The 27604-nt window shown below is 39.3% G+C and overlaps 5 protein-coding genes across 5 annotated transcripts in view; 3 read left to right on the top strand and 2 right to left on the bottom strand.

Moving 5' to 3' along the window:
- Positions 1 to 4856: 4856 nt before the first annotated feature.
- LOC145775264 (polyunsaturated fatty acid 5-lipoxygenase-like) lies at positions 4857 to 24583 on the bottom strand. The gene is made up of 7 exons (XM_082586524.1): positions 24530 to 24583; positions 19655 to 19735; positions 8933 to 9051; positions 8222 to 8341; positions 6346 to 6480; positions 5953 to 6051; positions 4857 to 5617 (listed from the first exon to the last, which is right to left on the bottom strand). Exons 3-7 carry the CDS (start codon positions 8939 to 8941, stop codon positions 5438 to 5440), a joined length of 543 nt encoding a protein of 180 aa, XP_082442650.1. The 5' UTR covers positions 8942 to 9051; positions 19655 to 19735; positions 24530 to 24583; the 3' UTR covers positions 4857 to 5437.
- On the top strand, positions 14463 to 16283 carry LOC145785064 (uncharacterized). Its single transcript, XM_082596800.1, has one exon. It carries the CDS (start codon positions 14463 to 14465, stop codon positions 16281 to 16283), a length of 1821 nt encoding a protein of 606 aa, XP_082452926.1.
- Positions 16496 to 17239, top strand: LOC145784922 (uncharacterized). Its single transcript, XM_082596737.1, has one exon. The coding sequence runs from the start codon at positions 16496 to 16498 to the stop codon at positions 17237 to 17239; it is 744 nt and encodes a 247-aa protein (XP_082452863.1).
- Positions 17406 to 18170, top strand: LOC145784808 (uncharacterized). The gene has a single exon (XM_082596685.1). The coding sequence runs from the start codon at positions 17406 to 17408 to the stop codon at positions 18168 to 18170; it is 765 nt and encodes a 254-aa protein (XP_082452811.1).
- LOC145784704 (allene oxide synthase-lipoxygenase protein-like) overlaps positions 19224 to 27604 on the bottom strand; it is a 33645-nt gene continuing 25264 nt past the window's right edge. Inside the window, exons 7-10 of the mRNA XM_082596592.1 lie at positions 25516 to 25764; positions 24501 to 24693; positions 19655 to 19735; positions 19224 to 19273 (exon numbers count right to left, since the gene is read on the bottom strand). Of these exons, the coding sequence (XP_082452718.1) occupies positions 19224 to 19273; positions 19655 to 19735; positions 24501 to 24693; positions 25516 to 25764 (573 nt within the window). The remainder of the gene's footprint in view (positions 19274 to 19654; positions 19736 to 24500; positions 24694 to 25515; positions 25765 to 27604) is intronic.

The following is a 27604-nucleotide window of genomic DNA, read 5'->3' as shown; positions in this document are numbered from 1 at the left end:
GCGGGGTTCTGGAGGCCTCCCCCAGAAAATTTTGAAAAATTACTTTGAATTTGGTGCATTCTGAGAGCATTTTCAACAAAAATGTGGGTATGAATATTCCTGTAAAATGATACCGTCCGGTGGCATAGCAAAAGGATAAGATCATGTTTTCTTCGGCATTTTTCGGAAATAAAGCTAAGTCTCTATGTTTTCTTGTTGCTAATTCCTGGCTGAGATATTTGAATGTTTGGTATTGGCAGAACTCGCTCTTTTAATGCAGTTTCGTTTAAAATTAGGCAAGCTTTGTTTTAGAGACATAAAGAGACTGAAAGCATTATTCTCAATATCGTGACGTTGCACGCGTGCCAAAAAGGGGGGTTGAAACCCCCAACCTCCCCCCTCTGGCTACGCCAATGTTTACGAGGACATAAGAAATAGCTACAGCCATCAAATAGAGTAGCCTAAGACCAGGCTACCAAATTTTTTTTCTAGCTTTTGTCAAAGCAAAATCATGCAACTTGAGACATTGTCGATCTCAGTTTATTTTTGATGCTTTTGAGCCTTGAGAAAGATCTCTCTCCTGAGCAGTTAGTGATCATTAAGCTTAGAAACAGTCTTAATATTGTTTCCACATATTGAAAGGCAGTGTTAATTTTTTTCCTTGCACATAGAAGTTCATCAGTAAGTTTCGAGACTCGGGTCAACATTTTCCGGATACGCTTCTTTTAAAAGTTTTAAACCTTGGTTGTCTATTTTCAGTTTTAGCCAAAACTCTGGTGGGCTAAGGTTATCACTATCATGCAGATTGCAGAGCATTGCACGCTTGAGGCAAAGCTCCCTATTCTTCCTGCAAATCATCTAAATCTTCTTCGTTAACAACAGAAGGAAAGTTGATGCTGCCACTCTCAAAATTAAAAAAAAAAACACTAGATTCTCCAAGAAAACTATTAGATTATTTCATACTGTTTTTTGCAGAGAAGACTGCGGCACTTTAACATAGAAGCTTCCAGCAGAAAGCGCGCAATAATTGCCTTTATTATGATGCAAACGAGTAACGACGTAATAATGACTGTTTGCAACTTGTGTATAGAATTTTCTACTCTGAAAAGCTTGATATACGAGATATACTCGTATATAGGTACTTTAGGTAGGGTTTAAACTTGTCAAGTTTTTAAAAGAATTACAAACTTCGAAATCGAATTTCGAGGCCCCTGGACGGTGAGGCCCTAGGCTTCAGCCTGCCTAGCCTATTGGTAAATCCAGCCCTGCACATAAGGGGGGTCTGGGGGGCGAAGCCCCCCAGAAGCTCACAGCACTACAGCAGCTTCAGCCCCCCCTAGAGAAGAATAGTTCCCGCGCCACTGGTCGCATTACTCTCAATTGATTATACCTTTCACCATTGTGAAACTATTCAACTAAGTTAGTTGTTTATAATGAAGAAAAAATTCTATCAGTTCACAGAACAGAATAATTTTTAGGACACTAAACTGACGCTTGTTCTAACATTAGCAGCAACAAAAAACCCTATTGTTTTGTTTATACCTCGTATGTTACAAAATATGTTTTCGAATACAACAAAACATTTCTAAAACTACTTGCAACATTACATCAAAATGACTTCACACTGACTGAACGCGCATGATGCGGTTCGAATTTTATAGCCTACACCGGAAGGAAGCCATTTCAGAAAAAAAAAACGTTTAGGATGAAATCTTTTTATTCTTGCAATTGTGGTTATATTGTAAGTGAGTGCAGAAGCTACCTAATATTGTAATAGAGTGATTTAGGGATTAATGATTTCCGTCAGGCTGCAATCGTTATTGTAGTGTAAACAATGCATCTATGTTCCTTCACACGTCATAATTGCGCCTTCCAGACAAAGCGAATAGAGGAAAGCGAAATTAAAAGTGCCATGAATAGCTGCGATCACGAAAACGACAATTGTCGTCTTACGCGCAGCAAGGGCGACTGTCTCCGACAACAATTGTCGTCATACGCACTTAACAGGTTAAACAATATTCGCTCGACTAACCTATTCATACAGCGATAAAGAACTGTTCAATGTATAGCAAGATATTCAATGGATAGATGTTCGCCCAGATAGCTCAGTTGGTTAGCGCGTGACTTCGTCAACGAAGAAGCGTCTCTCGGGGTGTGCGCTTGAGCAACGCATTCTAAGGACTGCTCTCCGTTCAGCGGCACCTGATGGATGGAATAATTCCCCAACAACAGCACTTCAATAAGCGGAAACTTCACTCTGTCAATCTCGATATATAATCGGCCCTGCGTCAAGAGCCTCTACAAGTGTTTTGAAACTACAAGGAATAACCTATTCAAGGCTTTGTCAGTCCAAGGATAAAGATTCAAAACCGATCGGCCACTGAGCTGGTAACAAACAACAGAAGCTCAACAACTGACAGATCACATGACGTGTCCGATCCTACCACGTAAAAATCATTTGAAAAGGCACACAAGAAATAGCGACCCACAGCACAGGCAACAATAACCTGTTAAAAGACGGATTATTCCTACGTTTAATAGTTAATAAGGTTTCCATGATTTTGTTTGGTAGTACTCTGATAGCCGATGCCTCGAGAGATAGCTAATTTTAAATTGGTTGGTCGCAACATTGTTAGTAGCCTACACGCCGCACATGAGGCGCTGTGTTGTATTAATCGCACTTGTGTTTGTTAAATTTGTGTAAAGGTGCTCCCCATCCCTCATTAACAAATTTCTGGTTACCAATTACTTCATCACGTGTGGCATGCACGTAAATTACCCTGAGACATTAATTTTTTGGGTAGCTTACTTCGACGATTTGTTTTGAAAGTACGGAGAAATCTCCCGTTTATCTCTAAAATCATATCATTGGGCAATTGCACCAAATCGCGACAGTTATTACCACATTCTTTTATATCACCACAACGATCAAATTGTTTAGATTTTGTGTTTTGCGCAACCACTTCATCATCATCATCATCATCACGTGACGTCTCCGATCCGAAGGTTGGCTGTCATTTTCTTGCACAAGTCACGTTCTTCCGCTAATCTTTTTGTTTCTCCGATGCTTGACAAATCAGCCTACTGTATTACGTCATCTCCCCATGTTCTTCTTCTTCCCCTGCACTTCTTTCCTTCCACCATACCTTCAATAACCAATTGATGTAGTCCTGCCGATCCTCTCAAATCTGAACCACTTCATCACCGATCTAAAAAGAAAAGTTTTTGACTAAAAGCTACCTTGAAGTAGCTTGTCTACCTTAAAGGGACTGTATTGTAGTAAATATGGCAGTAGAATGGCGGATTTAGCGAATTCATTAGGCCCAGAGATGCTCGTATACGCCGCAAATTTTACGCCGTAGACTTGCGACGTAGACTTTTTGTTTACGCTAACGCTGACGGCCACATTTGTTTGGATAGTTGTCGCTTGAGGCTACGCCGTAAAGTTTTCGCGGTTTTTTAGCGCATAGCGTCAACGCATACTTTTTAATGTCTTTTTTTCGCTACAACACGCCAATACCTTCCAGCGCTGCAGTTGAAAGAATGTTTTCAATGGGCAAAGACATAGGCTATTGAAGCCAAAACGCAGCAAAATGTCAGATGAACACTTTCAGATGCTTGTGTTTCTTCGTGGAAATTCAAAATAAAACTTGTTTGTTTCGAGTGGTTTATACCGTGTGAATGTTTGGCACCTAGCAAACAAAATGAGTTTACGCTAGTGTATGCGCTGACGCTGAACCTGCCAACTTTTTTTACAAGTTACGTTGACGCATACGGCGTATGATTTTTCGAACGTTTGCGTTTACGCTGACGGCGTCAATATTTTTTGTATGCGCGTACATCACTGATTAGGCCTACAGACAGGCCTGTGAAAATTTGGAAAAAAGCAATCCTCAAGTGGTGCCAAATGAATAATTTAGCCTAACTTTCAGAAATATAAACCTTTTAGGTTAAAATTGCGTTTAACTAAATTTGGCATATCTGGGAAGTTTTGGTAAAGCGGGTGTTTTATAACTGATGATCCACCCCGATAGCTCAGTTGGTTAGCGCATGACTTCGTAAATGCAAATAAAATCTTTTATGCGCTCATAGCGTACATGTCATTTGCAGATTGGCCATTTTGATGCAAATTTGTGTTGAGGTCATTCAAGTGTGTAGGTCATTCAACCAAACAAACTGGATCACACAACTAACTTCGTATTTCAGTTCAGCTGATTGCGTTTCAATCTCTAAAAAAATGTTTGACTTCTGCTCCCAGATCACAAAATCGTCTGAGCGTGCAGCCCTTGCTTAGCCACCGCATATTAAAAACAATAGGTTTTGGTTTGCAGAGTTAAGATGATTCAAAAACAAACTTACGGTAGTGCAATTAAAAAACTTGACAAATTTACTACATTAACGTGTTTCATTTCAAAATATTCGTGGCGCAAGCCAGAAACCAAAGCCTGCCTCCAGTCACAAATTTTTGCTTCGTGCCATATTTGGCCCGCGGGCTGCAGGTTGCACACCCCTGGCCGTGCCAAATCATTTAAAGTTTAGACTTAAAAAAACAAAACAATTATGATTTGCTTTCTCAATAATTGTTTCAGATTCAGATCATTAGGTAGATTACTCGAGGAAGTTTTTTAGTTCTACAGTAGCCTATAGATCGCCTTTTCGGTTAGCTTTGCCCATTTTTGACCGTTTGTGACATTGATGGAAAATGATGATGTACTTTTTTCATATTTAACCACTTCATTTGCGTCGACTTGCTTAGTCTTACAACTTTCCGCTGGTGAAACCTTCAGTTTAATCAGAAGCGATATTTAGACAGCTCTATCGTATCATAAATATATTGAAGGTAGAATATATGCTACAAACATGTTGTTGTGGAGTGCTGCATAAAATATGCTCTTGTATATTTTCTGACTGTATGGAAATGGTTTAAAGAAAATTTAGGATCACGCTGCTGCTTTATATTTATATAACTATTTTAAGATGATATAAAACATTAAATTTTGCAAGACCATAGCTTACATTTAATGGCCTTGTCTCTGTATTTCAAGACTCTTCTTCAAGATGGTGTAAAACCGATTTGAGCATGTTTAAGATTACACAACTGCCTCCAACTTTGAATATACACCATAGGCTATACAGTACACAACAAAAACAGGTGGTTTGAATGAGAGCAGCATCAAAAAATGATTAAGCAACCTAAATTTTTTAAGTCCCTTGAAGTCTTAAATGGAATCCAAACAGATACAATATACTGTGAAAGTGCAATAGCTGTAACACAAGGCTAAGTAATCTTCGCTTTAGTTATCTTAGCTTTAAAGCTTCACTTAAGGATGCTTAATCCCATGTACCGGTACAGGTTTCTGTATATTTGATTAGTTACAATGGCCTCCTGGCCATTTGGGTGAATAAATACAAGTTTAAATGGAAATCTTGTAAATATTTAATTTGTCAGTGTATTTTTTCAAATTCCAATGCTGTTTGGAATCTTTTCTGGCAAGAGGAAGGTGTACGGGAGTGGGAGTTTTTCGTTCCTTGCGTTTATGGATCGTGTTATGTCATCCAGGTCTTTTCGGAACGCTTCTTGATGTTCATCAATCTCTCCTTCTATGAACAGTTGCAATGGAAATTTTCCAAGAAACACCTGAACAGAAAACAAATTGACTTGCACGATGGTTTTAAAAAAACAATGTTTCCAGCGTACGCTTAAAACAGAAATACACAGTAGGGTTGACAGGGGGTGCTTGTAAACTCGGGATAATTTAGGGACCCGAAACATTTCCAACGGTCCCGGAAAGTTAAAAAAAACGTCACATATTATGTTTGTTTTGACGTATCTCCAAATATATTCTAACATCTTTGCCAAGCATCACTTTTCAGACATGAAGTCGATATTGTAGCCCACTGTAGATTAAATATAGTGTTTCACCTAGGTTTAGCACATATTGCTGGTTATTCCTAAAAACAATTTCATCAAACCTCTGTTGGAGTGTAAGATGAGAGAGTGAATGTCGTTCCTAGTTGTAGCAGGGCCATTGTGCTGTCTGGAAGGCTATCTACAATTTTTTGAAAGTTTCCCTGCACAAAGTTAAATTAGTTAGCTAATATAAGTCTACAAAAGATTATCCAATGGTAAAAATGTTGTAAGGAGTTGTAAACTTTATTGGTCCAAGGGAGATTGTTATTTTAAACAGAGCTGTAAAGTAAGAAGGTTTTTAAAATTTTCGGAGCTGGAGTAGCCTAGTTGGCTATCTAAGAAATTGCACATTCAGAGTCAAGTATTTTTGGTCTGAATTTGTATCAAAGTTACCTCTTTAAAAATATCAGTCGTAGTTATGACACTTTTTTAGTCAAATCGCAAGTTGTGCTCACTTCTCCTTTCTTATGGGGTGGTAATCGCATTCCACCAGGTGCATTTGGAATGAACTTGTAGATCTCATATTGGCCAAAATTAGAAGCTGCGTGTTGCACAGAAGACGTGAAAACAACCACAGTAATATAATTGACCTGAATAAACAATTTACAGTAATGTTATGTTCTTGCCGTCGTCGTTGTGTGAGCCTCTGGGTCTGAGGGTCTATTTTTTACTACCCTAGATTCACGATGTTCCCGGGCTAAGCTGAAAAGCTACGAGAGAGCAGTCAGTCTTTGGTTTCATTATCCAAGACACTCAGACCTTCCATTCCATTAGGTGGCTTGAATATGGTGCAATCGTTGATGATGTGGTCTGCAGTCTGTTTCTCGGCACCACATTCACAAGAAGAGACTATTCACCATTGGTGCATGGTTGAGCAAAAAACAACGACGCCCGTACTGAGACGACTGAGGCGCACCCAAGCCTGTCTTAGTAATGTCAGGCCGGGGGGACGGGTGTCGGAATAGGAGAGGAACGAATTTTTGTCCATAGTATATAAACTGTTGGTAGGTGTTGAAATTGAAATTAAACGCAATTCTTTTGACACCTGGATTTGGCGAAAACCTACCAACAACTGGCTTGCTTTTAAATTATAACGCTCTATGCCCTAGCAAATTGAAATCTGGTTTAATCTTGTGTTTGTTATCTCATGCTCGTTTGGTGTGTTCTGATGATCAGTTGTTTCAGAAAGAAATCAAGAAATTAAAAAACATGTTTTATTTAAATGGATATCCTTCTCACTTTTTCAATAAAGTCTTAAACACCTTCATGGCTGATGAACCAAAAGACACGCCTGAAGAAGTAGATTTTAGTTATTTTATTAATATACCCTTTCTAGGAAAAGATTCAACAATTTTTGCGAAAAACCTGGCTAAACTTATAAAAAAGAAATTTTCATGTGACATTCATCCTGTGTATAAAACATTTAAAGTGCACCAATATTTTCAACTGAAGTCGCCTACCCCCTTTGCTCTTTCTTCAAATGTTGTGTATAAATTTAGTTGTTTGCGTGACGCAAACCAGACATACATTGGTATGTCAACCAGACATTTGTTGACAAGGGCCGGGGAGCACTTAAACCCAAACCTAACAACTAAAAGTGCAATTAAAGAGCACATCGCCTCTTGTGAAACGTGCACTGACAATGTCTCGATCGACCAATTTAAAATCATCTCTCGAGGCAGATCTGATTTTCAGACTAAGACCATTGAAGCCTTAAGAATCAAACGTAACAATCCATCTCTCAACCGGCAGTTATTCGCCTGTGGCTCATCGTTCCTTTTGTGTGTGTTCTAATTGTTTTGTCCAATGCTTGTAGTCTACACCTCACGTGATCGGTTTCCCACCGCATAATTTACTCGCAATCATTCTCGTATCATTTGTTCAGTTTGTGCTTTCAGTCCAGAGTGTCGTTACAGTTACAGTGCATAGTCAAATTTATCTTACGATTTTCATTTTATGTATTGCAGATTTAATTCCTGATGAGGACACATGTACGTGTCGAAAACGTTTGAGTTTATTTCATTTTAATTATGTTATATTTTGTGTGAAATAAAGTATGCTAAACCCGCGAAAGTTACTATGTTTTATTTCTCTATGGTTCATCAAAGCAAACTCTCTACCAAAGCTTTAGTATATAAACTGTAGGGCATAAAACATAAATTCAAGTTATACATTGAAGTGTTTCTAAAAATTAATCATCTAACGTACAGTATGAGGAAGAAGCAAAAATCTGAGCGTCTTTGTTGTCTACAAAACACTGGCTACTATTGTCTCAAACAATTTAAAGACTTAATTCACTATGTAGCCTAAACAATATCAGCAACATCTCACCAATTCCGGAATTGTCTTCAATTGAGTTGGAAACCCTTTCAAGCCTTGACCAGCTGCTTGCACACCATCTATTGCCACTGTTCTTATAAACTCTTTCAGTTCAAAGTCCTTTACAACATCCTAAAAAATGAAAGTACAAAAAAATCAATTTGGGTTTTAAAGTGAGTTCCTATTCATGCTCATCACATATAGACTACTACCTTTAGCCTTTTTCTCCTTTTTTGGCAAAATTCAACCAATGAGGTGAAACATATTCATTCCTTTCACCTCATTTGTATTCAGCACCTCACTGAGCACCTACATCATTCTAATATAGTCTATAGGCTAGAGCAGACCCTTCGAAGCACCTATTTTGTTAATGCTTTGCAACGTTGCACCAAGTTTATCAACTTTTTGCAAAGCCGTCTCATATTTAAATATTTAAACTTTCTAATATACAGCTAAAACAAGCCAAATGCTTATTCAATTTTTTATTTATTTGTATAGCCTACCCTTTAGGAGTAGGAAAACTTTTCTTGGAGTAGGCCTAAGCTAAGATACTAAAAAATTCCTGTTAGTTTTGAAATCGACTTTGTTGAAATTGTCAACATGTTTTCATTGATGATAATCTTCACCAATTAAGGTACCTGGTTTCGTATGCCTGTGGTTCTTAAAACATCATAAAACAATTTCAATTCCATTTGCTACAAGTTATACGACTTACACCCTTACCTCATCCATAGTGTAGTATTGACGGACTACACTAGCCACGTAATTTTCGATGGCTGCCCACAATAAGTTCACGTCTTCTCTGTAGTGGAATAACGGTAGGATTGCTTCGTCATCTGTTCCTAAAAAAATATCATTTGTTTTCAAGAATATGTAAAAAAGTTTGGTACGGTAGCTTATTGGATTATAAAAAGTTAAAAGACCACTCTTGGCTTAAAATTCGGTAATTTTGAAACGCGAATAAAGGTGTTCTGGAACTACAGTTGAGCTATGAACTATGAATTTTGAAGACTGATATTTCCGGAAATTTTTAACAAAAGTTGAAATTGTTGAAGAGTTTTTAAACTTGAATTTTTCAACAACTAGAAAATAAAAAACTCCAATTTGAAATCGACAAAAAATCGATCGAACTTACATCCCTGCGATGTGACTAGAAATGTATTATTGCCATTTAGAAAAAGTTGAATGTATTTAATGTATTTAAAAGACTTGGGAAACTATCGTCCGATTAGTCTTCTTCCAACAATTTACAAACTTTTTACCCGAGTAATTACCAACAGAATTGCTAAAGATTTGGACTACCACCAACCGAGAGAACAAGCAGGTTTTAGGAAAGGGTTTTCAACCATGGACCACTTGCATACTATCAACCAATTAATTGAAAAAACAAACGAATATAACATCCCACTCTGCCTTGGACTAATAGATTATAAAAAAGCGTTTGACTCTGTTGAAACATCAGCTGTCATTTCAGCACTGGAAAAACAGGGAATTGACCACTCATACACTCAACTTCTTAAAAACATTTACGCGGAAAATACATCTATAATTCGACTACACAAAGACTCTGAACCATTTCAGATTCAAAAAGGGGTACGTCAAGGTGACACAATATCTCCAAAACTTTTTACAGCAACCTTAGAAGAAATTTTTAAACAACTTAACTGGGAAGAAAAAGGAATCAAAATTGATGGTGAATACATAAACCATTTACGTTTTGCTGATGACATCATCCTTATATCTGAGCAACCTAAACAACTACAAACAATGCTAAGTGAACTCAATACAGAAAGCAAAAAGATTGGCCTTCATATGAACTTTAACAAAACGAAAGTTATGTTTAACAAACTGGCAGACATCGGCAACAATATTCTTTTGGACGGAGCGACTATCGAAAAAGTTGATCACTATATATACCTTGGCCAAAAAATTACAACCAACTCCAATAAAGAAGATGAAATCAAAAGAAGAATATCACTTGGATGGCAAGCCTTCGGAAGAGCAAGTACGATATTTAAGTCAAAACTGCCTCTTTCCCTCAAGAAACAAGTCTACGATCAATGCATCCTTCCAACCGCTACATATGGTGCAGAAACTTGGAACCTTACAAAGAAATTAACATTTAAACTAAGAACTATGCAGAGAGCACATGAACGAATCATGATGGGTTTAACATGGAGAGATAAAAAGACTGCCGAATGGATCAGAAATCAAACGAAATTACGAGATATATTAAGCACAATCAAGAAACTAAAATGGTCCTGGGCAGGTCATATAGCAAGATATCAGGACAATAGATGGACTAAAAAATTAACAACATGGACACCACGAGAAACCAAAAGAAAAAAAGGAAAACCAAAAGTGAGATGGAGGGACGACATTGACAAACAATGCAATACAACCAATTGGTACCAACTAGCACATAATCATGTAAATTGGCATGAAAAGGGGAAGGCTTACGCTCTGCAGTGGGCTCTCACAGGCTGAAAATGATGATGATGATGAATGTATTTGCATAAAAACAACTATTGTTAGTGAGAGAAGTTTGAGGGAAATATAGTCGAGTTGGCAGAGAGTAGGCTACATTAGTTGTTACGTCGTATTTGTCCGCCTCCTTTTCTATGTGTAACAACTAAATTCGGATTCCCTAAGTAGCACCTGGCAACCCCTGCTGTCTTACCTCGAGGTGTGATGGTTACGTCATAATTGCATTTGCGACTTTGCGTTCGTTATTACGTTTCTTTGTTCTTTGAGTTTTGTCAAGTGGCAGTGCATGTAAAGATCAGCTTAACGTTTACAGCAACTAGTTAGCGACTGGTAGTTAATTCGAGCTATTAACGGTGCTGCTGTTTTTTAGTTGAATAAGAGTTAGCCTACTGCGTTAACGTACTGTGTTGTTGAAGTCTGTGCAGCAATTTCATCTGTCGTTGCCGTTAGCCTATGTGGCCAAATCAGTGATTATCACAGTTCACGGTAAGCTTAACATCCTACTGCAACCTTTGTGATAGGCTAGGCCAATGTGAATTTTAGTGTCAATGGTTAAGTGTAATAAGTACCTCGTCTTATTTCCCGATGTTTAAATCAAGTACGGGACTCACCTATGATGTGAATTTTATAGCATAATATTTTACTGTTTATATGTTCAGTTTCGATCTACAACGGTAGAATTTTCAATTGTTGGGTTTTTCCCTGTGCTGTTCCGTGCGCCACAAATTAGTCGGTAAGAATTCATTAGGTCTATAATTCGTCATCTGTAATTCCGCATTAGGCCTAATTCGTAAGTTTTGTTTGCTAATCGTTGTTTTGCTGTGTTGTCACTAGGGATGGTAGAAGTAGGGGATTGCTCACTCAAAAGAAAGGTGGACAACTGGAGGGTCATAATGTTATGACAAAATTTGATGCAACTACAGCTTGAGTTCTCCTGCCATATGTCGAATACTGAATGAACCGGACGTCACCGTACCAATTTATTACAACTGCTGAGATCTGACATCAGAAAAGCTGGCCTGGGATCCTTGCTCAGCACACCACATCTCCATCGATTGCAAAACATCGCAAAGGACAAAACAGAATGGAGATCCTATCAACCTTGTTGAAAGACTGATCGAAGCCAGCGGATGCCAAACGATTTGGCCACACTGGCGGCGGAGACAGTTACAATAATAATAATAATGTCGAATACTCAGGTGCGGGTTTATATGACTTGCCCACGTGTGTACAAAGTGTGTATCGCCAAAATAAATGTAAGAAATATGTGATATCATGTTTATTTAATAGTATTCAAATCATGATAATGCGGGGGTAGACTTCACGCAACATCAGTAACGGTAGATAGCCTCACACTGCTGCAGTCAGGTTTTGCAGATTTTCTAGAACCCAAAATTTTAACCAAATATAGCAATTCATTTGATGAGAATGAATTTACCTAAAAGCAAAGAAGACGTTATGCAGTTCTCCTAATTTTTGAACTTCTTAGTGACCCTCCAGCTGTCCATTTCGTAAGAAAAATCAGTAAAGTGAGTCGTCCCGGTATTCTACTGTCCCTAGTTGTCACAGAAACCTTCTTCTTCACTTCACCGTCGCTTGTTCGTTGTCGTAGCTGTCGTTGTCGTCGACAGCTGAATACAATAACCGTCACTCTGTGTGCGTGTTCGTACGTTACATAGAAGCGTTTCGACTATTGTGGACAGTCCTCGGGGTTGCAGCACTCAAGTCCCGAAGGTTTGCCGTAGGCTTAATTGTTTCTACATTTGTTTATTTATGATGAGCGTCCAAGGCAGTAGTCCACTCGAGGGTGCTTCTGCAGCCAAGCAAGCTGAGTTCAATGGGGCGGCAAAAAATTTGCAGCAGTGCTATCTGCATGGAGAGCGGCTAATGCTTCATCCTAGTACTAAGTTGGAGGCATTCCGTTCCTACTGCTCCGAAGTGGACCGAAAATATCAGGAAGTTGTCAATATGATTGGAGATGATAGGGAAACCGAACGCTCCCTAATAAAAGAAAATAAGGTCGAGTTTGACACTCGTTGCAAGGAGTGGCTGGAAAGAACAGCCAACTTGCCTGTGCCATCTACGTCTTACAAGAAGCCTAGTTCCTCACATCGTTCCGTGAGCCTACGCTCTGGAAGCACCAGCTCGCGAGCAAGCTCAAAGCAACGTGAAGTACTGATCCAACTGAAACTGGCTCAGCGGGAAAAGCTTCATGTTCAAGAAGAAGCTCGGATAGAAGCAGAGAGGAAGAAAGAAGAAGCTGAGAGGAAGAAAGAAGAAGCTCGGATAGAAGCTGAGAGGAAGAAAGAAGAAGCTCGGATAGAAGCTGAGAGGAAGAAAGAAGAAGCTGAGAGGAAGAAAGAAGAAGCTCGGATAGAAGCTGAGAGGAAGAGCAGGCAAGCTGACCACAAAATTGAAATGTTACAATTGGAATTGCAATCTCGGGCAGAGGCGATGAGTGACGCTGATTCATCTTACGTTACTGTCGATGAAACTGGATTCACGTCACCTGGTCTGCCAAACAGCAAGGAGAATGTTTCCTCCCGTTTGACAAAGAGACCCTCTGTGCAATTTCAAGAGACATCTTCTCCTGTCCTTTCATCTCCTTATGCTACTCATGATGCTAAAGCTAACAAGCCTAATTCTACGTTCCCTTCAGCACGCTCGACTCCTCAAGTAAATATTAGTTCGCCAAGTTTGGCTTGGCAACCGAAAACAATTAAACGTGACTCGTATGGACCAGATTACCAACCTGTGTTCCATGTCGGTGAACAACCAGGGTGCTCCTATCAGCAGCCCCAACTACCAAGTAGACATTTCTCTTATAGTGACGAACGTTTCTTACCACGACCAGAAATACTTTCATTTAAGGGTGACCCCTTAACTTACCAAAATTTTGTGCGGACGTTTGACGCACAGATCGTTCCGCTGGTACATAACGATCAAAGGAAGTTGGTCTATTTGTTACAACATTGTCATAGTGACGTAAAACGTTCAATAGAACACCTTGTGAAGAAACCCGATGGCTATGAGCTGGCAAGGAAGAAGTTGTACCTGGAGTATGGCCAGCCCCATATCATCGCAAATGCAGCAGAGCAAAAACTGAAGAGGATGCCAAAGGTTGGGCATAACGATCCTCAAGGCTTAAAGGATCTAGCCCAGGGGTTCTTAACCTTTTTTCTTTCATTACCCACTTCCGCTACTTAATAAACCTATATTCCCCACATACTTTTAAAACTGACTGAAAAATCAAAATGAATCCTAGTAACCTGTGTGACATATCTGTCATAGCACAATGGTATTTAACAAAAAGAACAATTTCAATGAGAAGAATAACATTAAAGATTGTCCATTAATGTCAATGCGATTTTTGTTTTTGCTTTTCAGTGACGATCGAGTCAATGTCAGGCTCTATTTTTGAGATTGCACAACGCAAATCTGATTCCAGATGAATTGTAAAACAATGCACTAGGACTCGGTGTTTGTTAAAAAATATTACTTTTGTGACTAACTAATCAGATTTACATCCTTGGATATTCGAGTAAAACTTAAAACAATTTCCCACTTCCAGACCAGAAAGAATTTCCCACTGCATGGATATTCAGTAATTTCCCACTGGTGGGAAATTTCCCACCGTTTAAGAACCACTGCACTGGAGTACACATAGAACAACAAACCCAACTTCAAATTACCCACTTGAAATCCTCAAATTCCCCACTAGTGGGTAATTACCCACAGGTTAAGAACCCCTGATCTAGCCAATGCCATGGATGTGTGTCTCTCAACCCTGGATGACATTAATGAGTTTGCTGGACTGAATTCTCTGGACACAATGATGGTAAGGATTGAGAAGTTGCCATTCCGTATGCAAGAGGCATGGGCAGAGAGATCGGTTATGGTTCTGCACAACACAAGCCGTGAAGCAGGATTCAGAGATCTTGCAGAATTTGTTGGCATGCGAGCAGAGATCCAGAACTCCCTGTACGGAAGTAGGATTCATAAGGCGAAGGAAACTCACCAGATCCTGGCAAAGAAACCCAGTCGGAAGGATCGAGTCTCAGCATTTAACACGGACGTTCCTCCGCTCAAAGGTATATCAAAGCCACCTTTCAGCAATGTTTGTCTATGTTGTAAACGCAAGTCGCACAAGCTTGTTGATTGTGACGAGTTTAAAAACATGATGTACAAAAAGCGTAGACAACTGGTTTACGATGCACACTTATGTTATAAGTGCCTGACTAGCACAAAGCATCAAACTCGCGACTGCAAAGTCGACAGAACATGTACCATTGAAGGGTGCAAGGGACGTTTCCATTATACCTTGCTCCACAACCCTAATCCAACTAATTCATCTCAGCCACGCAGTGATGAAGAACAAAGGGGAGTTCTTTCCTGTTCAGTAACGGAACCGCGGCCGCCAGATAAAGACGTGGGTGTCTGCAAGGCCTACCTGTGCATTGTGCCAGTAAAGGTTAGATACAATGGCAATGAAGTTTTGACTTACGCGTTCCTCGATCAAGGTTCTACAGCAACCTTTTGCGCTAACAAATTGATAGACGTTTTGAATATCACTGGAGATAAAAGAGAGATCTCACTACAGACTCTTTCTAACACGTCTAAAATATATGATGGAATATCTGTAAGCTTGTCTGTGTCCTCCCTAGATGACAGACGAAAGTTTGAGCTGTCTGGAGTCCTGTCAATTGATGAAATTCCGACTACTCCAAATGCCATTCCGAGTCAAGAGGAACTGTCTGGACTACCCCATCTAGATGATCTGGAATTTCCCTGTGTGAAGGGTGGAAGTGTGACACTGTTGATCGGTGTCGACAACCCAGAAGTGTTTTGCATTCAACGTTCACGGAAGGGATCACGTGATCAGCCGATCGCTATAAAAACCCCGTTGGGTTGGTCCTTGTTGGGCCCATCTCTGTCACCAACTTCCTCTTCGTCCTTTCAAGTTAACTTTGCTCAATCAAGAGACATTGCCATCGAGCAACAAATCGAGTGTTCATGGAAAACGGACTTTGGCGATGAAAAATCAATACTTGACATGCCCAACTCACGTGACGATAGAATGGCATATGGCATGATGACAAAATCAGTCAAGCAGATTGATGGAAAGTATCAACTCCCATTACCTGAGAGACCCCTGACCCGCAGAAGTATTTTGTCTGCGACGAGCTCGCTATATGACCCCCTGGGGTTTGTTCCTCCAGTGACCTTGAAACCAAAGTTGTTGTTGCAAGATTTGTGCAAGCAAGGTCTCGGTTGGGATGACCCAATTTCGGCGTCTGAAGTGGACACTTGGAATGAATGGATAAATCAGCTACACCAGCTTCACGACATACGTCTGCCTCGTTGTTTCAAACCTCCCCACTTTGGCGTGGTAACGGAGCATGAACTTCACTATTTTGCCGACGCTTCGTCTGTGGCATATGGAGCTGTGTCCTACCTCCGTCTTGTTGATGATGAAGGAAGGATTCACTGTGCATTTCTGATGGGAAAGTCCCGCTTAGCCCCACTGAAAACAGTTTCCATTCCAAGGCTGGAACTCACTGCTGCTGTTATGGCCGTGAGGTTATAGATAAAATAGTGAGAAAAGAATTGAACCTACCCAATTGCACATCAAGATTTTGGACAGACTCGAGCGCTGTCTTACAAAGTATTTGTAATGCAAGGAAAAGATTCCCTACATTTGTTGCCAATCGATTGTCCACGATTGAACAAAATACAGACCTTTTGAAGTGGAGACACGTGCCTTCAAAGTTAAACCCTGCCGATTGCGCGTCCCGTGGCATGAATGCGAGCACGCTGATTAGCTCCAGCTTCTGGTTGTCTGGCCCAACGTTTTTGTGGGAAGCCGAAGAAAAATGGCCAGAGTCTCCAATAAAACTACCTGATCTTCCAGCAGAGTTTGCGCCCGTCAAGAAACAACGAGTTTACGTGAGTGCCGCTTCAGAGACTTCTTGTTCAACTGACCGATTGATTCAACGATATTCCAAGCTGATTCGCTTGAAGAAAGCAACAGCGTGGTTGATGCGCTACAAAGAGTTCCTCATGATGAAGACTCGACCCTCGGTTTGCCAAGCTCCACTTAATCGATCTCCCATCACAGTCCGCGAATTGAAGCTTGCTGAAGTGGAACTGATTAAATATGTGCAAAGAAGTCGCTTTGGACAAGTGCTAAACGTATTATCTGGAGGTGCCATGCTAACTAAAAGGACATTCTCACGATCCATGGTTAAATTGAACCCTATATTGGTTGATGGGGTCATTCGGGTTGGCGGCCGTTTGAAGCGAGCACCAATTGAAGAAGACGCCAAGCACCCGATCGTGTTACCTTTTGACTCTCACCTTACAGATCTTGTGATTACAAGTCACCATGCTCAAGTGGGCCATTCTGGCATGACCCATACACGGGCATCTCTTCGACAAACATACTGGATTCTGAAGGGAGGCGTCGCCGTTAGACGTGTCCTCGGGAAGTGCTTGCTCTGTAAAAAAAAGGAATGCACAAGTTGGCAAACAATTTATGGCTGATTTGCCATCTGGAAGACTCCAACCCGATAAGCCTCCGTTTTCTCATGTCAGTGTCGACTATTTTGGACCCTTTATGGTGAAGCAAGGCCGCAGTTCACTCAAACGTTATGGCTGCGTATTCACGTGCATGTCAATTAGAGCTATCCACATTGAAGTTACCCACACCATGTCTACTGACTCGTTTATTGATGCCCTTCGACGATTCATTGGTCGTCGAGGTCTCCCAACCGACATTTATAGTGACAACGGATCGAATTTTGTCGGTGCTGAAAGAATATTGCGTGAGTCCTTACAACTGTGGAACCAACAGAAGATTAATGAATATCTGTGCCAACAAAATGTGACCTGGCATTGGAATCCGCCTACCGGCTCCCACTTCGGTGGAGCATGGGAGCGCATGATCCGTTCCATTCGAAGAATCCTAACTGCTCTAATGAAGGAGCAAACCGTTTCAGATGAAGCTCTCATTACTCTGATGGTCGAAGTGGAGTCAATCATAAATTCGCGACCCATCGTCCCTATCACCTTTGACCCACAAGATGATGTACCGTTGTCTCCCAATCACCTATTGCTGTTGAGAGAAGCACCAAACCTGCCCCCTGGACTGTTTGATAGAAAGGACTGTTATGTTCGACGCCGCTGGGCCCAGGTGCAATACCTAGCCAATCAATTTTGGTTGCGCTGGACCCGTGAGTTCCTCCCATTCATCATTCAGAGACAGAAGTGGTTTCAAAGAGAGAAGAACTTTGAAAAAGATGATGTTGTCCTCCTCGTCGACGATTCCCAACCTCGTTCGAAGTGGCTGTTGGGGCGAGTGGTTGACACATACCCGGACAATAAAGGGACTGTACGCACAGTTTCGGTGAAAACTCGATACAATGTGGTCAAGAGAGCAATTTCGAAACTGTGCTTGATTTTGGAAACTGCTTAATGCAGAACAAAATGGACTGTTTACCTGTCGCCGGGTTAAAGGCATTGATCAATGTGTATTATGAACTATTGAACAAATTTCTGTTGGCTAATACAGCCAACAACGAACATTTCTGGTTGAGAATAGTGAAAACACACTACCTGCTTCAAAAATGTGCCTTTTAATTGTAAATATGTAACTGCATTTTTAATTTCTTGTTCGTAAAGGCCTTCTTAGAGGCTGATTGGATTGTGAAACATAGCCTATCGTTCCAAACACGACTTGGTTTGATCGTAAAAAATGTTCACTCAGTTCTCATTTTTGTGTGGGGGTGTTACGTCGTATTTGTCCGCCTCCTTTTCTATGTGTAACAACTAAATTCGGATTCCCTAAGTAGCACCTGGCAACCCCTGCTGTCTTACCTCGAGGTGTGATCGTTACGTCATAATTGCATTTGCGACTTTGCGTTCGTTATTACGTTTCTTTGTTCTTTGAGTTTTGTCAAGTGGCAGTGCATGTAAAGATCAGCTTAACGTTTACAGCAACTAGTTAGCGACTGGTAGTTAATTCGAGCTATTAACGGTGCTGCTGTTTTTTAGTTGAATAAGAGTTAGCCTACTGCGTTAACGTACTGTGTTGTTGAAGTCTGTGCAGCAATTTCATCTGTCGTTGCCGTTAGCCTATGTGGCCAAATCAGTGATTATCACAGTTCACGGTAAGCTTAACATCCTACTGCAACCTTTGTGATAGGCTAGGCCAATGTGAATTTTAGTGTCAATGGTTAAGTGTAATAAGTACCTCGTCTTATTTCCCGATGTTTAAATCAAGTACGGGACTCACCTATGATGTGAATTTTATAGCATAATATTTTACTGTTTATATGTTCAGTTTCGATCTACAACGGTAGAATTTTCAATTGTTGGGTTTCTCCCTGTGCTGTTCCGTGCGCCACAAATTAGTCGGTAAGAATTCATTAGGCCTATAATTCGTCATCTGTAATTCCGCATTAGGCCTAATTCGTAAGTTTTGTTTGCTAATCGTTGTTTTGCTGTGTTGTCACAGAAACCTTCTTCTTCACTTCATCGTCGCTTGTTCGTTGTCGTAGCTGTCGTTGTCGTCGACAGCTGAATACAATAACCGTCACTCTGTGTGCGTGTTCGTACGTTACATTAGTCACTTTCTAATGCAAATGCCGTAATTTTAATACAAAAGGTAGAAAGGGGGCCAAATTCTATGTCTGGCGTAAATAATGATTTACGATTTAAATAATAAACAATTCAATAATAAAATAAACAGTAATTATAAATTGTTTTGATAAGAATACAAAAGTTATAACATCAATAAAAATAAGTTTGTCAACATACGTCTTGTTGACTTATCATGACTGGAACGTTGCTCGTTCAGCCAGTTTTTCACAGTAGGGCTGAAAAAATAGATAACCTCTCGGTACAATGAACAAATTTAGTTCTCTAATCATACATTCAGATCTAATGCCACAGTATTACCTTTTACTTTAAGATAGTTTGGAATGTTGAGCTCCGCAAAGTCAAACAGTCGAAATGCCCTTCTTCCCAGGTCTAAGCCATCTAGTATAAATATGAATAAAAAACTAAATAGATAGTCAAATAGAAGGCATAAACTAGAAATTCGACAAAGTGCTTTTTAAAAAACTTTGTTTTGAAAATATATTTTGCATATTGTAATAGCACTTAAGCTTCTTTATGACTTATTAAAATGAAAACAAAACTTAACTTGGTGTAATGGTAGGCCTATAAAGTTTTACGTACATGTTATATAGTATGCCTATGTAAAGTAACAAATGTTATAAAGCTGTTGTGCACATTAAAATCAGAATATTTGTCCATATTTAGCAAACATAACAGCAAACGAAACTTAATTAAAACTTTTGATGATTTTTCCAAAATATCGCGAACATCATATTCTGAACTTGAATTGTTTAGCTAAAATTGTTTGTAATTCAAAAGTATTTTCGCTGAAGTTGAGAACTACGTAGGCTACGTGTCTTGAAAATTTGCTTATTTTCTCTTTTTCATATTTTTTAACCATATACAAACAAAACAAAGTAACCTTAGCGGGCTTAACATAATGTATTACACCAGGGCCGGATTAAGGCGGAGGCTGACGGGGCTGCAGCCCCAGACCCAGCAAAAAATAGGCCCACCGATAACAACTTACCAAGAGCAACTGACATGCTTATTATCAGGATCAAAAAAATAAAGGACGAAAATCATAGAACGAATGCTAACTGTGTAAACCAGTGGTTCTTAAACAGGGGGCACGCCTCCCCAGGGGGACGTCAGCTAATTTCCAAGTGAGCGCAAGACCTATTGAAACCACTTCCTTTGCCAACAGTTAAACCTTTGTCTGATACACGTTGGGAGGCACGACATGACGCTATACCTATACACAGTGATGTACGCGCATACAAAAAAATATTGACGCTATCAGCGTAAACACAAACGTTCGAAAAATCATACGCCGTATGCGTCAACGTAACTTGTAAAAAAAGTTGGCGGCGTCAGCGTCAGCGCATACACTAGCGTAAACTCATTTTGTTTGCTAGGTGCCAAACATTCACACGGTATAAACCACTCGAAACAAACAAGTTTTATTTTGAATTTCCACGAAGAAACACAAGCATCTGAAAGTGTTCATCTGACATTTTGCTGTGTTTAGGTTCCAATATGTCTTTGCCCATTGAAAACATTCTTTCAACTGCAGCGCTGGAAGGTATTGGCGTGTTGTAGCAAAAAAAATACACAAAAAAGTATGCGTTGACGCTATGCACTAAAAAAACCGCGAAAACTTTACGGCGTAGCCACAAGCGCAAACTATCCAAAAAAAATGTGGCCGTCAGCGTTAGCGTAAACAAAAAATCTACGGCGCAAGTATGCGGCGTAGAATTTGCGGCGTATACGTACATCTCTGCCTATACATGGGCTAAGAAAAGGTTATCAAGCAGTTCTTCAAGTCTTGAAAGCCATGTCTAATGACAGAACGTCGAACAATCACAGACTAAAAAAACAGCCAAGGGGTTTATCTTGTCAATAGAAAAGCTTGAAACCGTTATTTTAATTGATTTATGGTCGTGCATAATAGAATGGTTTCATAAAACTTGTCGAGCGCTGCAAGATAGCGAAATTACTTTGAATAAGGCAACGAATTTACTTCAGGGTCGACATGACTTTGTTCAAACATTAAGATCCAAATTTCAAGAATCGAAGAAAAGGGTAGAGTATTAAGTGGCTGTCATCACCATATTAAAGAAATTTCAAGAAAGAAAAGGTTTAAAAGAGTTACCTCTCTACCCAAATTGTATTTCAAGAAAGAAGAGAAGAAAGGTATGCTTGGATAGCGAAGGTGGATCTGAAGACACATCACTTGATCCATCGAGCAGATTCAAAGTAGACTCATATATGCCAATCATTGACCAAATTATTTTCTGTATAAAATCCCGAACTGCAGCATACGATCGTTTTCAAATAAATTTTCGTTTCTGGTGGAAAACACCATGTTTAACTGCAAAATTGAAAAGAGTGCTAAAACATTTCTTCACATATCCAGATGATCTAGAACAGGGGTGACGAACCTTTTTGCGGTCGTGGGCCACTTTGTCAATTACACATCAGTTATCGGGCCACACAACTTTTTAATCGTAACCTACTATGAAATCTTTTAGAAGCGACTCAAGATATTATTCATGAAAAGTAACAAACAGCAGATGAAAGTAATAAAACCCACACAGTTGAAAGTATCTTACGCAGAATCGAAACATACATTTTTCATACAATTTATTTTTCAAACAACAAGCAAAAGCCCATGCGAATCATACAGCTGAAGCTATCTAATGCAGCATTGGTTGATTGTTTGAATCTTAATTCTCGGACTGGGAAAGCTTCTTGCTGAGCTTAATCCTGGCAGTTTCGCATACTTGTAGAGGCTTTGAATTACTGACGCAGGTCCGGTCTCCGAGATTGACAGAGTGAAGTTTCCGATTTTTGAAGTGTTATTGTTGACTGGGAATTATTCCATCCATTAGATGCCGCTGAATGGATTGGAGAGCAGTCCTTAACGTGCGTTGCTCAAGCGCACACCCTGAGAGTCGAACCAGCGCCGCTTGATCTTGAAGTTTCTTCGTTCCAAAAGTCACGCTCTAACCAACTGAGCTATCGGGGCGGACGTGAAAGCATAAACATTGAAGCATAAAATATTAAAAAATAGCATTGAAGCATTGAATTTTTTTGCTCAGTGAGATTATTGGAAAGTTTTTGCTTAACTAAGCGGGCCGCACAAAATTCTTTGACGGGCCGCAGGTTCGTCACCTCTGATCTAGAAGAATCACTGCCTGAAGAGATGATTCATTTTTTCTGCACTGCTAAAACAACACTATTTTAAAGGGCGGGGAAACCCAAATTCACTTTTTGCGAGTTTTTTGTTTCAGCGTGATGTCATTGTGTACAACATGCGTTTTAGCAAAAAAAAATCCAAATTTTGTTTTCCTCGTCTCGCTAAGGCCGCTTTTGTTTGATACCCGTTTGCGAGGTCTCGCGCGCATCAAGCTGTGATTCTGTTCGCTGTGACGTCACAAGGTACATACAGTTGTGGCCAAAACTTTAAGACCAGACTTGATTTATGACGATTTTTGCATTACTTCAAAATACTGCATCATATATTGTTTCAGTTGCATCATCTTTATGCATCATCTTATATCTGATGCAGTATTTTGAAGTAATGCAAATATCGTCATAAATCAAGTCTGGTCTTAAACTTTTGGCCACAACTATATGTACCTTGTGACGTCACAGAGAACAGAATCACAGCTTGATGCGCAACGAGACCTCGCAAACGGGTATCAAACAAAAGCGGCCCTAGCGAGACGAGGGCAACAAAATTTGGATTTTTTTATTGCTAAAACGCATGTTGTACACAATGACATCACGATGAAACAAAAAACTCGCAAAGTTAATTTGGGTTTCCCCGCCCTTTAACAGCGAATGCAGCAAAGAAACTCAAATGTTTAGATTCATCAATAAAAATGAATTTATGTATGCATTTCCTAACGTATCTGTTGTATTAACCTAAGAATGTATCTTTGTCTGATGATTTCTAATTGTTCAGGCGAAAGCTTATTTTCAATGCTTAAAAGAGCAAAGAATCAACTGCGTTCATTCATGGGTCAGAAAAGGTTGCATTCCTTAGCTCTACTGAGCATTGAAAATGAAATTTTGAAAAAAATTAACACAGATGATGTTATTAACAATTTTGCTTTGTCTAAATCCAAAAAAACATGTCATTTGAATGTGTCTAATAAGTAGCCTAAATACTGTAGCCTACTTCGTGTATAATTTTTGTTATTTCAATTTTATTTTAATTGTGATTGGTACGATGAAGGGAATGAAATATAGGCCTCAAATTACCATACAGCCCCAGGTCCATCAAAACCTTAATCCGGCCCTGCATTACACACAAAACAAATATATTATATAACATAATAACTCAAACGTTTTCGACACGTGCGTGTGTCCTCATCAGGAATTACTTAAATCTGCAATATAGGCTACATAAAATGAAAATTGTAAGATAAATTTGACTTTGCACTATAACTGTAACGACCCTCGGGACTGAAAATCGCCGCACATCGCCTCTTGTGAAACGTGTAATGACAATGTCTCGATCGACCAATTTAAAATCATCTCTCGAGGCAGATCTGAACTTCAGACTAAGATCGCGGAAGCCTAAGAATCAAACGTAATAATCTGTCTCGCAACCGGCAGTTATTCGCCTGTGGCTCATCGTTCATTTTGTGTGTGTTCTAGTTGTTTGTCACATGCCTGTAGTTTTCACCTCGTGTGATCTGTTTTCCACCGTATAATTTACTTGTAATCTTTCTTGCATCACTTGTTCAGTTTGTGCTTTTCAGTCCGGAGTGTCGTTACAGTTATAGCGCAAAATCAAGTTTGTCTTACAGTTATCATTTTATGTACCTTATATTGTAGATTTAAGTAATTCCTGATGAAGACACACGTACGTGTCGAAAACGTTTAAGTTATTATGTTATATGTATTTATTTTTTGTGTGTAACACATCATGTTAAACCTGCTAAGGTTACTTTGCTTTTTTGTCTAACTTATGGTTAAAAAAGCAAACTCTCCACCAAAGGTTTATCATATTTTTAACTCGTAGTTAAATGCACACTAGCACAGCTTAAAACTGACGTTTGATTTGTTGGATTGCACTTAATCAACAAAACATAAAAATCTTATGATAATCATTTTTTCAATCTCGATATGATTAACTTCTTCAGGCCATTTACAACTGATATTATCTTACTTAAGGATATAGTCATATCCGCCGCTGACCCTGGTCCAATCAGGTTAATTCGTCCATTGGTGTTGATTGCAGGGAGGGTTTGAAGATGAGGTCTCAGCAGCTTGTAAATGGGATGACGACGAGAAAGGGAACGGAACATTCCAACAGCGATCGGTTCCATCACTAAGTGGGTTCGGAATAGATGATTCACCCACTACGAAGAACAGATTAAGTTACGCCATGATTTAGAACTTGTAGCAAACGCTAACCTTTTCACACATGCTTGAAGTAGCTCACTGAAAATGTGAGTTGCTGAGTAGAACATCATTGCAATGATTAAAAACAGAGCGTAAAACCCCCAACTTAAGCAAAAATGACGTTTTGGTTGGATTTATAAAGCATTAAAATTCAAAACTTAGTAGCTTACTCTGGTTCACGTAACGGATTGGAAAACTAGGCTGCTGTTCCTTTTCCACCAGAAAGTGTAATAGTAGGCTAACGTAAATAAGTCAATCACTATGTTTTTTTTAAACTAATGACAAATAAAACCTAACAACCAAACGGCATTTAACTTGATATTTAACTGTTTCGTAATTGTAGCCTACATCACCATTTCGTTCCTGAAATTGCCGCAAGTTTCACTTCTTGTTGACTTGGGATATCCCTGGGTTAGATGTGTTGTCTATGGCATATAAGCCACTTTTTGACAGTTTTTCTTAAATTTATTTTCCAAAAATTGTTTTGTTTTTGGCCTGTAAAACACGCTTTTGTTCTTGATATATGAAAGGAGTTTTTAAAAAGATTGGTGCTGGTTGGACCACAATACAAAATAATTATTATGAAGCAATGGTCCGATCCTAACACCTTTTAGACTCGGTACCAGACGTTTAGCTAACCGGATTTTGCGGGTAAAGAAAGAAAATGTTTGAATTATGCTCAAGTTGCTTCTATTTTATTTTGAACACTGAATTAGTGTTATACGAGTGTCCTAATTTTAAATAGAGATGATTAGCCATTACTAGTCGCTGCTGCATACTTCATGAACACCAGAATCGTTGCATCTAAAATGAAATTTTGCCAACATCCAATCATGCTCGTTGTCGTAAGGGGTAAAGACTTCACCATCTTCTTCCAACAGAATAGCAATTGGTAGAAATCGTTTGTCAGGTTGCACTTGGAACAGAGCAACAGCGTCAGCACAATACAAGTTATCTCCACCCTTTGTTTGGTTTCTCTTTACCCCCATGGAATGTTCTCTATTGTCGACGACAAAGATGCGTTTCGCCTTAAAATACAAAGCATTTTATAAACACTCAAACATCTTATAAATTTTGCAACAATAAATTTACACTAGTTCTGAAGTAAATTACAAAGTTAATGTGAGTTACAAATTCTCATTTGACTTCGTGAAAGAGCGTATTCCCATGAAATAAAAGCAGTGTAATATTTATCTGTGAGTTGGCACTGGGCACTTGCTCTTTGTCTGAATTATATTAATATTTACAGGGTGGCCCAGCGAAGTCTGGACAAATAAAAATTAGTTTTTTCTATTATATAAAGACCAAATAAAAGCAACTCATTTTTTCAAATAAAAGAGAAATGTATCAAGAAAATGCAATATCTTCTGATAGGTATCAAACCCACAACAATGCTTGATATGAAAGACTCGGTTACATGTCTTGCAATACAAACGAATTTATTTTCACTCGAGTCTGTTCAATCATAAACAGCTAAAAATCGATTTCGATCAGCTAGCAGCTAGATCACCTTCAGATAAGCTGAAAGCAAACAGCACAAATAATCAAATGATGAAAGTGCGAAAGAATAAAAAATGTTTCACTTGCTACCTTAAAAAAGTTGATGGAAAAGACTGACAACCAAAGGCGGAATAAATGAAAAATGGCACGAAAGAGTATGGTACAAAATTGGACCATCATAAGCCTAACCAGGAAACACCAACAATAGGCCCACGCAAAAGATTGGTTAAATTGACCCAAAGGTAAAGTCTGCGCTTTAACCGATAAGGCGCCTATTCTAGCAAATATAGTGACGAAAAGAAATAACTACCGGTACATCAAAAGATATCCATGAGGTAACCTGACAACTACCTGCACAACAACTGCTTAACTAAGAAACAACAGCTTAACTTATTTAACAGCATAACTGAAGATGATTTAGCTATTAGCTGATCGAAATCGATTGTTAGTTGTTTATGATTGAACTGACTCATGTGAAAATAACTTCGTTTGTAAAGAAAAGTGTATTAACATCCAAGAATTCTTAAACATCTCCACCTTTCTCCTTGATAACCTGGCGGAGATGAGGGATCATCTAATCACACGTGGCACGCACAGTTTCAGCGTCAATTTCTACCCAAAATTTGGTCAGTTTTTACTTCAGAACCTCAACACTTGAGTGGGATACAGCGGAGGACTTCTTCTTTAAGGTAGGGTAGACCATATCCATAGGTCCATTGGATTTAAATCAGAAGATGAAAACCATAGTTTCTATGGTCACAACAGCTTGAAATTGTCTTTGCATCAGTCCTGGACAAATCTGGCTGTGTGAGAGGTTGCTCCATTCTGCTGAAGTGTAATTCCCTCATTTTCCAGTGACTTTCCTCACCCAAGGAATAACTTCATCCTTTAACTTCTTCAGATAAGCATGTTGATTGATTTTGACACTAACCTTGATGAAAATCAAAGAGGTTTCGAGACTTGTAGACGTAACCTTTGCCCACTCCATTACCGAAGCTGGTTTTTGCCTCCTGAATAAGTTTGACGTTCAACAGGTACCGAATCTTTAGATTTAATGCTAATCCGATCACTTTAGCTGTTGTGTAAGGCTTAAACCGTGAATAATGTCTCATCAGTCCAGAGAACTTGTGACTGCGTACCATCAAGGAGCTTATTCAAACGAATCTTTGATCCTTCGAGCGTCTTCTTTTTTGTGGCATCAGAAAGAAGTTGTCGTTTGGTAATTTTGTAGGGCTTGACCAGATCCCCTACCACCACCCTCTGGCTGGACGGTTGAACGGTTAACATGTCCCTTTTTAGCAATTTTTCTGGTGTTCCTTCCAGGATTCCATTGCAACTTTTTTCTAATGTTCTTAATGATTTTTTGGT

This window comes from Aplidium turbinatum, chromosome 1, assembly GCF_918807975.1.
Source record: "Aplidium turbinatum chromosome 1, kaAplTurb1.1, whole genome shotgun sequence".
Lineage (NCBI taxonomy): Eukaryota > Metazoa > Chordata > Ascidiacea > Aplousobranchia > Polyclinidae > Aplidium > Aplidium turbinatum.
Note: the sequence above shows the minus strand (reverse complement) of the source record. Positions and strands in the feature narration are given on the sequence as shown.